The sequence below is a fragment of the Lepidochelys olivacea genome (genome assembly GCF_965140295.1).
Source record: "Lepidochelys olivacea isolate rLepOli2 genome assembly, chromosome: 1".
Classification (NCBI taxonomy): domain Eukaryota; kingdom Metazoa; phylum Chordata; order Testudines; family Cheloniidae; genus Lepidochelys; species Lepidochelys olivacea.
In genome coordinates, this window is record NC_140411.1 from 139,825,715 (window position 1) to 139,839,025 (window position 13,311).

General features: G+C 39.1%; 1 protein-coding gene across 4 annotated transcripts in view; it reads left to right on the forward strand.

Annotated features, from left to right (window-relative positions):
* TXLNG (taxilin gamma) overlaps positions 1-9,587 on the forward strand; it is a 51,834-nt gene extending 42,247 nt beyond the window's left edge. For all 4 annotated transcript variants that reach the window (XM_084617600.1, XM_084617597.1, XM_084617598.1 and 1 more), the window contains exons 7-10: positions 2,653-2,727; positions 4,387-4,479; positions 5,116-5,211; positions 6,191-9,587. In XM_084617600.1, coding sequence (XP_084473726.1) covers positions 2,653-2,727; positions 4,387-4,479; positions 5,116-5,211; positions 6,191-6,508 — 582 coding nt within the window. In that variant the 3' untranslated portion in view covers positions 6,509-9,587. The remainder of the gene's footprint in view (positions 1-2,652; positions 2,728-4,386; positions 4,480-5,115; positions 5,212-6,190) is intronic.
* Positions 9,588-13,311: the final 3,724 nt, after the last annotated feature.

A 13,311-nucleotide genomic window follows, 5' to 3' on the forward strand; every position in this document is an offset into this window, starting at 1 on the left:
TGTTGTCTAAAAGCTAAGACATACTGATAATCTCCTGATTTTAAATTAGACAAAGTAGATTTTTAAAAAGTTTAAATTTTAGCCAAGTCTGACACAAACTCTCCCACTTTGACATCACTACGCTTTCTCTCCTCAGCCTTGCTGCTTTACGTACAGGAGTTGTTAATGTTACTGGCATAGTTTTGTTTCATATAAGACAAGTCATCGAAGTAGTCCAGTTCAGTCTTTGCAAATAACTTCTTTAACATAGGTGACAGGAGAACATCACAAGTGTGAAGCTAATTGTACTACATAATTTTTTTTCTATGCTTAGGCATTCATGTATTTTTGTAGTAGAATAGCTTTTTATTGTACTTCTGCATATCATTTAATACTTAAGGCATTTTACCAGAATGCAGACATAAACTGAATTTTCCCAACTGTTAAGATTTTTTTCCATATAATAAAATCAATTCCAGTATACCATAAACGGTTTTAAAATATCAGCTGAGTACTATTAGTTTGTGACAGAAAGGAGAACACCGTGAGTTGTTTAGGTTTCTTAAGTAATCTGGCACAATTTTTACCTGTTTTGTTCTTTAACAAATTAACTTTTTAACCATTTAATGCAAGAGTAGGCAAGAACATGTTCAACTGTATGAAGTTTCACTGTAAATCAAACTTTCTCATTTATATTACATTGTATCAAGCCATGGTTCTTCAAATGATTACATAGATCTATTACACTAGGGTGCATGCATGCCTTGTGAATGGATGCTGGAGAGTTTTCCCTACCAGTACCTACCCATAGGGGCAGCCATGCCAGTTCTATGGTGTCCCTCGTGTTCTGAGCTGAGGGTATAAAGGGCAGAGCTGCCCGGCCCGTTCTTTTGTTCCTACTTACTGTCCATGGTTGAAGCATGCTGACAGCTCATTCCTCCTGGGAACGTCCCTTTATAGCTAATAGTTTCCCAACTGTAGTTAACAGTAATACTCATTTTGGTCCTTTGAAACCCCTCTTCTTTTTTCTCTTCCTTATTGTCAGTATTCAGCTCCAGGCTCTGCTTGGTACCAGGGGAGACTGTGCTAAGGTCCCCTGGCTTCAAGCCTTGCTCTGGGTGTCACACACCAATTCCTGTGAGTGATCCTCACTCTCGCTGTTTGAAGTGTTTAGGTGACAGGTAAATAGTCTTCCAAGGCTTCAAGACCAGAACAATGAAGCAAAGAGAAGATTCTCTCTTATACATCCTCATGGGGGCTGCTCTTTGCCCAGCATCAGAATCTGACCGAGGGAGTTCCTTGACCACTCTCTCCACATGTGCTCCCCCAGCCATACCTGTGGACCGAGACAAGAGAAAATCTCGCTCACCTGGCTGTCCTCAAACGAGTGCTCAGAGCATCCTAAGAGGACTGTTTTGTCTTTGTCAAATCCTCCATATAGAACGCCTTAGTTTCAAAGTTTAAGCCACTCTGGTACCGTAGGTAGAGCGTGCCCTTCAGCCCACCACTCCCCAGTACTGCAGTGTTTGGCTCTTATAAAGTAGAGCTGTAGAACCATGTCCAGGACTGTCAATATTGGCTACTTTATTGACACATGTAGTGGAACCATTGCCCCTGCTTGCAGCGGGGCAAAGACCGCTTTCAATACAGACCACTTCAGAGGCATATGAAGTTTGCAAGAGATCTGTTGACCCTCTCAGTATCACCCTCGCTGATCATCCAGTTTGACAGTGTCCTTCCAGAACCAACAAACATGGTGCACACTTTGGGGTATGTTGTGATGCCTGTGATTTCAGGTCCTGTATTTTTTTTCTCAATGTCTGTTCCAAGACCACTGGTAACGGCTCCACGTCATAAAATGGTACCAATTGCTAGGAAGCCCTTTCAGGTCTGTTTCCCAGCTGCTTGTTTTCTATCAAGAACAAATGAGAGGGCATTCTGTAACAGTGCAGTGGCTTTCTAAGTGGATCACCAGCTGCGTTGCCCAGGACGCCCCCAGAGAAGCTGTCTGTGCATTCAACCAGAGCACACTAAGCACACTGCATTTCTGGGAAATTGTCGCTTCGCAGATGTCTACAATAGGGACAAAGTTGTCTTTAGTCCGCTCATTTGCTAAACATTACACAGTTACTGTTGCATCAAGGAAATATGTGAATGGGAGGAAAAGAGTCTTGTAGTCCATCTTCTGATCAGACTCCTAGCCACACTTCCATTGAAAACAGCTTGGGAGTCATCTAGTGTGATGGACATGTGCAATCACTCAAAGAAGAAATGGTTAATCACCTTCTCGTAACTTTTCTTCGAGATGTGCTGCATATGTCCTTTATGCAACCCACCCTCCTTCTCCAACGCATTGGAGTCTATCATCCAAGATTCTGGTACAAAGAAACTGAAGGGTGGGTGGTGCAGTTCTTCCGTTTATGTACTTTGTGCTTGCAGCTCAAGGGATGCCTGGGTGCAGACATGGCCATCCCTGTGGGTGCCACTAGGGAAAACTTTCCAGCACTGATGCACGAGGCACACACCCCTAATTTAATAGACATATGCACCACATCTCAAAGAACAGCAGCTACAAGAAGGTGAGTAACTGTTTATTCCCGTTTACATTATCCTTAAAATTTTGCCCTTCGATATAATGTTCAATAATACAGTGCCATTTTCTCCACTTTTTAGCTATTAAAAGAAGCTACTGAGTCCAGACACAAATGTGAGCAGATGAAGCAGCAGGAAGCCCAACTAAAACAGCAGGTAACTTAATAAAAATTGTAAATGTACTGTTCAATACAGATGCTCCACAATGAAAATATCAAGAGATCCTTATGGTTTTGACTCAAACCTGACATTTTGAGGAAGTACAAAAAATTGCAAATTAAACTTTCATTAATGGAAATATTGAATTTTTATGGAAACTTAAATTGGTAGCAATTGTCTGTTCAATGAACACTTCTCGCTATATGTACATTGGAGATACTGTTTTTTTAAAATAAGGTTTTCTTTAAATTGCTATTTGGGGCTCCTAGTTCCCTCCACATTACTGGAAAGTGTAGATGCTGAACTGCTAAGATTGTTTCATTAATTGAAAAGAACACTGCATCCATTGTGCTAAGACTAGACTTTCAGATATTCTAAGGACCTGTCCTATCTGTGGCTTCCACCCCGCTGGTTATTTCACAACACCTCTTTTTTTTTTTTTTTTTTTTCCCTGTGGGTGATTTTTCTCTCCCGGTGACCGCTCACCTGTTAAGAAATGCTGATCTGGATGAATTCCTGATTGACTCTTCTGCCAAATTGGAGAGGGAAAGTGTTTTGTGTATTCAGTCCCTGTGCTGAAATTATATGATCATGCCTCTACCAACCTAAAATTTGCAAAATATGCCCCAGCTGTGATAAGATTTGACTGCAAGAGAACTGAGAGGGAGTTCTATTTGCTGCTTTGAAGTTTTTTCAGGTTACGTGGGAAGCTGCTAATAATGGCTGTGGGACTCCTAATTTGCTTATTCCGATAACAGCAGATTCAAAATCTGTCCTCTGGATAGAATGTTGTATTTACTAGAAATTCCACGAATGAGGCTACTTCATTGTCCTTACCAAATAATGGTTAGTTCCCTTGCCCAGTTTGTCTTTTATAAGATGTGTAAACAAGGATATTAAAAGGCTTGTTTATTCCCTATCCAATCTCACTTCCTTGGAGTTTCTACTTATAGTGAGAATTTGTTAGGATAACTTAAGCCCCAAACAAGTCCCCACTTCGATTCATGTTTGTAGGATCAGAACCTTCATTGTTTCTTAACCATATCTTTAGTAACAAGACTATGTGGTTGAGAGCCTCGGAGGAGGATGTCACTTCAAATCCAATCTCACTGTTACACATGTAGAATTTGCAGTTTGTTACTAAATCTCACACCTATGACTACTTCAACTTTTATTATTCGTCTGATCCTAATTTGCTTTGGTGTTTTAATCCTTCCCTTGTTCAATATTTTGTATCTTAATTAGTTTTTAAATTACATATTTACACCTAAACTTGTGCTTAATTTTTCAAATTTTAGCTGTTACCTTTATTTGTACATAGTTAGAAATGCATCTCTTTCAAACTTCCATTTAACTGAGATAACAACCATGTCTTAATGCCTAACTTTTGTTAGAATATATTCTGTTGCTTTATAAAGATAACCCTAGCTCAGCATCCATGCACAATTTGAGTAATCATCTATTTTTATAGTCATGTATACATGCTTTAGGTGAAAATTTACCTGATAGATTAGAGGGGGAACGTAAATATTGTTCTCTTACCTTTGTTGAATTACTACTAGCTGAAATTTCTGAAGTACCTTAATAAAGATTGCTCGTGTGATAATATCGCTACAGTTTAAAGATTAAATATTTCCAATTATTTTTTTCCCAAAGCTTTCTCTTTACATGGATAAGTTTGAAGAATTCCAGACCACCATGGCAAAGAGCAATGAACTTTTTACAACCTTCAGACAAGAAATGGAAAAGGTACTTTTATATAATTATGTTAGAATTTAATGAAAATTAGGGGAAAAAAATATTAGGGGAAAAAAAATTTGGCTTCTTATTAGGCCTTAAAATCCCTGAAGAGGATATAGACTTGAATGCAATTTTAAAAGTAGTTGTAGCTGGAAAAACTGTAAAATGGCACGTTAGAACTAGTTCTCCCTCTGATTCCAGTCTGATTACTGAGAGAGAAAAAAAATCAGCATAGCTGTGGAAGAACATGATGCAATCCATTCTTCTGAAAACTTGCATAACTGCATGCCAAGTTCTGATTCCAAAAGCTAATATTAAAAGCAGAAAACAGCTTTTTAAAAAAAAATTGTCATGTGCAATACTTCAGTTACGAACTACTTTTGTTTGTAAATGGAGAAGTTGATTGTAGACGCTTTTGGGGGAGGATGGAAATTTCTTTATAATCACCATAATCTTAAAAGTAATATTTTTAAATGTTTAAGATTTTAATAATTTTTCATAGGACTGACTTGAAACCCTTTCCTGTACATTTATTTTATAAGATTACTTTGAAAACTACAGTTCGAGCAACTTACTAAAACATTTTAATATGTGGTTACCTCTATTTTGATCCTAGTCATAAAACTAGCTTTACTATATTTTTAGATGACCAAGAAGATAAAAAAACTGGAAAAAGAGACAATAGTGTGGCGTACAAAATGGGAAAACAACAACAAAGCTCTTTTGCAAATGGCTGAAGAGGTGGGTAACAATCTTCATAGTTTAAGGAACTGTGTAGTAACATTCAAGCAGGGCTTGCCTCTACATGGCCCTTCATTTCTAGATAGCTGGAGATTGTCAAGAAATGCTCTGTAGCTGTTCAAACTATACAACTAATTTTTGTTTTTTAATTACTAACAGTTTGTGCTGCTTCTTTAAATAACTTTTCCCAGGTAAATTTACCATCCTTCTCAAGGCACAAAATGAATTTTGTTTTTTGTAATTGCTATCCATGACATTTGATCTTCATATGTCTAGTCAGTCAAAAGCATAGCATAGGAATTGCTGTCCCTAACCTATTGCTTACTAGGTAGGATCTTATGGCAAAATGGTACAAACTATTTATGTCTATTAAATGCTGGGACAGGTGCTAGATTGAGAAGCCTGCAGAATCCTTGGAGTTGTAAAACTCACTTAGCTACAACTAGGGGTCAGTGTAGTTCTGCCATGTCTGTTAGTATTCTTTCTGTTCCATTTCTGCCATGAAATCTGGTATATATGTTTGTGTACAAACTGCTTGAAATCAGAAATATTTGGTACCCATTCACTAAAGTTGGCTGAGTTCCATAAGTAATATCCCCATAACTGTAGTCTTGAACAGTAACAAGCTGTTTGGTTTGTGTGATTTAGTCTCCGTGAGTTCCTAGTGGGCTCTTGTTCACATTAGAAAACACTTGTTCACAGATGGCAGTATGTAGTACCCTGTGTTGCATCTCAGCAGACTGGCCTGTCAACCTCTTATATGTGGTCACCCTTTGGTTTAGAACATTGGAGGCAGCCTGAGAATTTGCACCAACGCTATATATGCTGTGCCTTTTTGAGGGATTAAAGGGACAACTTTAATCTCTCTGCCTGTCAAAGTAGTGCCTTTTTAAAAGAAATAAATATTCCCAGCTCTCTTCCCCCCCCCCCCCCCGATCACTTTATTGGGTTAGTCTCTGTTTATTTTTATCCCTTACAGAAAACAGTTAGAGACAAAGAATACAAAGGCTTTCAAATAAAACTGGAGCGTTTGGAGAAGCTGTGCAGGGCTCTTCAGACGGAGAGGAATGAGCTGAATGAGAAGGTGGAAGTCCTTAAGGAACAGGTTTCTGTAAAAGAAGCAGATGTGGATCTAGCAGTGCAGGTGTTGCAGTCATGCACTCTCAATTCCCATGAGGAGCTGGGAACTTCCACTGACACAGAACCAGGAATCCAATCAGATGCTGAATCAAATGCAGCAAATGAAGGAAATGGCTCTGAAAAGACTGTCTCCACCAGTCCTGTTCCTGTTGACTAAAATGAAGTGTAAACACTGTATTGAGAGATATATTTTGTGTATAACTTTCTCTGTTGGTGGTAACTATTGGTTTTGTGGTGAAAATTTTCTTACTTTTTCTACCATATATGTATTTTCTTAGAACTACTGGACTTATGTGGTACAGGAAGCTGCATAGCAGCTTTGAATAGTGTAATCTGTACATTTTCCACAACTGTGTTGCACATCTGCCTCATTTTAAAAAAATATTTTTCCATAAAGAATGCATGTGCATTTCCTCTCCCCTAAACACAAATCTCACCATATCAGTTAAGACTTGTATAAAGATTTAACATTTCATGGGGAAAAGTGACAGGAGTGTCACTTCATTGGTTTGAAAATAACATTTTGCTTCTGTTAACTGAAGTAAGGTTTGGTATACTAATGTAATTACCAAACTCTTCAGTCAGTTCTCTACATCCATTCATCTAATGGCCAGTAGAAACTTCAACTATCTCACCTGATTATATATGAAAATAAGGGTCCAGAATATGATCAAGAATATTTTACAGGGTTTTAGTGTAGTTGTGGTATGACAAAAACAGCTTTCAAATATGCATACTTTAATTTTCAGCTGGTAAAACAGGGTGTACAACTTTCTTGCAAACTTCTCAGGGTTGTGCTCTAAGGTTAACTCACAGACAGACTATATTTGCCCTCCCTGTGAATGTGTTAAATTTAACTTGCAAAGAAAGCATACAGGAATGAGTGTTTATGGAGTGAAGTTATCTGTAATGGAATATACACAACTGCAGAAGTGTTAGTCATGTTATGTCCCTTAACATGAAGCCTCAGCACTGCAAAAATTCATAAAATGATTATTTCTGATTAGAGAAGTTGCATTAAATAATCTGGTTATTTTCAAACAAGTTCTTGTAGATTTGTTGATACTGTAGATGCTTACTGCATGCAGTGCTTAAGACACCAATTTTTGGTTTGGATGTTCTTTACTTAGCACTGTATGCAATATATTTAAGGATCTGTAAAGAACACAGTTAATATTTGATCATGTGGATTCAAATATATTCCCAAAGTAAAACATTTAACTTGTCACACACCTAACCTGAAAAGACACTGATCAGTAGACAGAGTGCCTTCCTGGTACCTACTGCTTGCCTGGTAAAATTGGTAATTCAGAGGTTTCATGTTAAACTAATATGCCATAAATAAGAAAAAATTACATTTAAAAAAATGTAATGGACTGCAGTTGTGAGCCTTACAGTGTTTCACTTTGAAAACTTGGATATCAAATTTTTAAGGGAACTGTTCGCTGGGACCAACATTTATTTTTAGCAAGGCAGGTAATGTAGGCAGGTCATGTGCTAAGTAACAAGCTACTGTTAACTTTAGCCCACATATTTCGCTTTCTAGTTTCAGTTGTTATCACTTTTATTTTAAGAGATACAAACGTTAGCTTTTTCTGGTACTTAATGTTCTTTGCACTTAACTTCAGTGGGGGATTTCTGAACCAAGCACATAACTTTCAATGAGCTTCCCTCCCCGTCCCCTTTGTTCTTTTTGGCAGTTCAGTGGCTAAATTACTTGAATGTTCAGGCTGCACTGAGCTCTTGATCCCTTCCCTGATGTAATGGTGTACATTGAAATAATGTAGATGTCTTATAAAGAGAATAAGGTTGTATAAAGCCTGATAAATGTGTTTTAGCTCATACCACTGAACAAAACTGTATCAAACTGACATTTCTTAAATTGTGTAGCAAATGAGTGACATAAATTGGGAACTGGCCAGTTTTTTCTCTTCAATTTGCACAGTCTGTTTTGTATTTGTGGTCCATGCATGGTGAGTAATGAGAAGGTAGAGGTGAGCAGTCAGAGAGGTTGGACTCAGCTTTGAAACACTAATCACGTTAACCGCATGGCAACAAAAATACTGGAAAGAAGAAACATCCTTCCAAAGTTGCTTCATCAAATGATTTGTCTGACTTTGTGTGTTGTCATGGAATCAAAAAACTAACGGAAGTAAGTTTTTAAATTTCTGCCAAAACTGGTCTTCAGCTAATAAATTAAGTGAGCGTGAAATCGTTTTCCTGAGGGCAAGTGAAGATCTTAATGTATCAATTACAGCACAACATACCCTTGGCAAAAGGTACACATTTTGCAAGTGAAGTGGAAAGTGCAGTTTTCTCTTTTTTTAAAATGTATTATTTGTTCTCCTGTATCTATAACCACATTTCTTTTTATAATGTGTGTTCTGTGTGTAGTCAGGAGTGAACTTTGGTCCCTGCCGCAAGGGCTGTAAAGATATGAGAGACAAATGGAAGGGCAGTGCAGATGATACGTAGTTACTGGCTTGCATGTGTAAATGAAGCGGAATGCCTCCAGTAAAGGGTTTTAAGGAATCTGAGATTTTCTTCCTATCTCTGTGTGACCCTGAACCACATCACACCAACCTTCCCTCTAGCAAAGGTGGGCTGGACGTGGCTTTCTGAAAGCAGTTAATGTCATTCCATGCACTGACCAAAGGGGTGTTGCTATAAAGAGTGCAAGGGATAAGCCCAGCGCTCTCACTGATCTGCCATACAGCAGGCTGTTACACTGCCACTGTTCAGCCAAATTGGTTCCAGTAGGGTTTTTATGGAAACTTGTATTGTGTATCTTCCACTACCACAACTGTTTAATCTGGGCTGTAAATTTATGTAGCCTCTGACGTGTACACCTAATTGTTAGTTGGGCCCATGATTAGGGTGCAAAAAAATAAAAGCTAAATTGTGTGTGATGCAAGACCCAAATACGTGTAGTAGTGTACACAACTATGTTAGGGCTGTATCTCTCAAATCTGTTTTGTCCTTCCTTTATTCCACTTACACCTGGTTATATTACAGTTTAATTCTCAGGTGTTGCAGAAAATCTACCTCTTCAGACTGTAGATGGAAATAACTGTGAAAAAAGTGATGCAGAAATCTAGTTTGTGCTAAACACACTGCTTTATTTTTACAACCATGTCTGCTTTCATGAGAAAAAAAAAATTGAGAAATGAACAGGCAGTCTTGTTTTGCTTTTCAAAAACATTTTGTAGGGATTTTTCACTAATGTGAATCTGAAATTTTATCTACTCGATTCTGTATAGATTAAGTAAATATGTATGCTTAATATATCAGACTCTGTGTTTTTCTTGGAACATATTCATTCCTAACTTGGGCTGTCTGGCATTCTTGCTACACTTGTTAGGAGCTTCAGGAGAGAATTTAGAGGTGTGAAGTTTGAAATTACTAAAGGTATATCTATGCTACAGTGGCACAAACAGCACTGTAGCTATGCTGTTGTAACATAAATTCTTCCTACATTGGCAGAACAGGTGTTTCCACTGATGCAGATAATCCACTTCTCTGAGAGGCAGTAGCTGCATTTACAGTTGGAGGTTAGGTTGACCTAACTCTGTCAAACAGGGAGCTAAATTTTTCACAGCCCTGAGTGATGTATCTAGGTCGACCTATGTTTTAGGTGTAGACCAGTCCTAAATGTATTCAGGTTAAATGGCAACTGCTAATTTCAAACAGCAGTCTTGAAGTTTGAGCTTTTTAAAGCACAGAATTGCTGTTTCTTTGATGGAAATCTTAGTTATGTTCAACACTGAACACAAATGGGCTGAGTTTCTAATAAATTAGAGGCTTGGAATGTGAAGTGGAGAACTTTTGAGGTTTTGAATCTCTTCACTGCAAACATCAGTTACCTTTTTCATTACTTCGCTAAATTGCATTATTTTTAATGGTCATAGTTATATGCTATTCTGTTGCTTGTGGGAGTGGGTTGGCGTGATTGTGTGTCTTGTCACCTTGTGCCAGCTAAAAGAAAACAGGATTTTAGGCCCCCCAGATTGGGTGGTGTTTTTAACAGTTTGTTTTCATAACAAGCTATGCAAACTTAATCAACCTCTACATAGAGGAATGTTCCTGCACAATAAGACTATTACATTGTAATAGCACCCAAAGTGTCCGTAATGCTTTCCAGACACAGTAGTGTGCAGTGTCCAACTGAATGGTGTAATAAAATGTGTAAGTCTTGCTCAGTGATTTTCCTGGAGCAAGAAGCTGCTTGGATACTGTTCTAGTGCGAATAAGACTGCTAACTCTTGAGGATCCAAGGAAGTGTACCTTCAAAATTCCCAACCTCTCTACACTCAGGAAGTCTCATGCTAGGCTACTGGGGTCTCTATGGAAAGGCTTGCAAAGGGACCAGGTAATACTTTTCAGATATGTCTACATTTGGGTGAAACTTGTAAAAGGTACAGAAGTGTTAGTAAAAAGAAAAGGAGTACTTGTGGCACCTTAGAGACTAACCAATTTATTTGAGCATAAGCTTTCGTGAGCTACAGCTCACTTCATCGGATGCATACTGTGGAAAATACAGAAGATGTTCTTATATATACAAACCATGAAAAAATGGGTGTTTACCATTACAAGAGGTTTTCTCCCCCCACCCCACTCTCCTGCTGGTAATAGCTTATCTAAAGTGATCACTGCTGTTACTCTGAGAAGTTAGTGAAGTTCTGAAACAATTTGATTCAATCCTGTCACGTGGTATCAAAAATGCTCTCTTGATCAGACAAGCAGTACTCAGGCACTCTCACACAACAACAAAATAGTGTGAATCAAGTCAATACCTGTTTCCCTAGGATGCAAAATGGATTAAGGAATAATATAGCTTTAAAATTAAACTCCGCTATTTTATAAATTAACTGCTACCTTAAAATTCTGTTTTGTTGGTCCCTGCATCTTCAGAAATATTTCAGTGTAAATCCAGAGCTTTATGGGTGAGGTATAGTAATAGGATAGAAGGTCTTATGTGTTTAAGGTGCTGGCTCAAATCTAGTCTATGTTGGTGATCAAAGTTGCTACTCCTTTCTTGTAAAGGAGTTAAAAGCTGAACATTGATTGGATGTGAAAAGAACTCAGCTTAGTCATCATTACCAGGTGAGGGCTGCAGCATGTTGACGAGGCAATTTAGAAGGGAGGCTTATGCTACTGTTGCTGAACTGGTACATATGCCATGTTTCAACTGAGGACTTTATCAGGGATCAGTTTAGAGCACTGAATTCTTTGAGTTTGTAAAGTATTACATATATGTATTGGGTTTTTACAAAGTTAAATTGCTAGATGTGGCATTTAAGGGAGGAAATTCTGTAAATGAAAGCTGTTTTTTTGAGTAGTGTCCCTATGGGTGCTTTACTCTAGGTGTGCTAGCACCCCCTGTGCCTTTGATCAGAGATTACTTATAGTAGTGTCTGTTCGGCCCACACATGCTAATTAGCCTCATGTCCCGTTCTATTGCTATACAGCATTGGGCGGGCAACGGTCCTCTGTTCCTTCTCAACTGCCTCAGCCTGAGGCAGAGCTCTGGTAGTTGTCCCTGTTGAGATTACTTCAACTGTGTCCTGGTTTCTTATTGTAGTAGGTAGTTGTAAGTGTAAATAGTACGTAGTAGTAATTTTAGCTTCCTAGTTTTAAAATAAATATATTTAAATCATTAGATATTAGTACATAGCGTTCACTGGGAGTTTATGCCCAGTTCTTCTGGTTTCAAACGTCATCTGTCACGCCAGAAGGAAATCCCAGTAAGCGACAGGCAGTCCTGGTCCATCCGTTACTTTTGGGAATCTCACTTCTGGGTAATATGCAACTTCTGTCTGGCACTGAAATCTAGAGCTAGAAAAAAACAGGGTGATCAAACTTCATCTCCTAATGAACGGAGATCTCCCTACACCCAGCTTCTGACACAGGCAAAGGGACCCTCTGTATGCTGGTCTCTGCTGCCTCCACTGTATCTGAGCTGCACTCCTCCACCTAAGAGGAAGACTCGACTCCTCTCATCAGTCCTCCAAAAGACTGTGCCCCATGCTCACAAGGCAGGAAATCTACCTCAAAAAAGCCAAGGTTGTCAGTGTTTTCAGCCACTTCAGCACCATCCACTCTCCAATCAGGTACCCGCTGAGAGTACTGCTAGACCGAAAGATTGCAAAGTCTTGGACTTGGAGAAATGATTGGTATCAATAGCAGACTGAGATAGCAAGAAGAGCTCATCCTTTCCTTCCTCAGTACCAAAGAAGCCCACTCTGGCTGTGACTGTACTTCCCTTGGAGCAGATGAGACTCTGGTACCCTTCAGTGCCCTCAGCCACTATTACCTTGGTGCAGACCATGGACTCGGTACTGACAGCATGCTCAGAATCATGGGAGTTTCATTTTCCCTGGGACCTGGCTGTATCTGTGACAGCTGATTCACTGCTGCTTGGCTCTGACATATTTTCAGTACCAAGGACATTGAGATTGCCAGAAGTTCACCTGGTACCAAGAAGTTTCACCTCAAATTTCTCCAGGCCTGCCACCGTTCCATAGTGAGTTTGAGTAAAGGGATTCTGATGAAGAATTTGCTTCCGTTTCCCAATTATTGTACCAGGGCTCTCCTCACCCCTATAGAGGCCCCTTTCTAGAAGTCTCTGAGTCTGACCACTTGTGACACAAAGTTGCAACCACCATCTTGCTGGTATGAGCACCTATGTGTGCCCCCTCCTATGCCTCATTCATCACTTCCTCGGCTATACTGGGACCTTTTGGCAGCTTATCATCAGCTATTTTCTAGGGCTTTGAGCATCACCCATTGCAGAGATAAGCAATGATGGTTGCCTGCTATCTCTAGGAGACTGATCCTCAAGAAGAAACCTTTGAGCTGGAAGCTAGAGCCAATGAAGTGGTCTCTCCTCTAGCCAACATCTCGTCTTTATCTCCAGATGAAGTTGTTGTGCCGCCTCCTCCATCCTTGGCGGGTGATTTT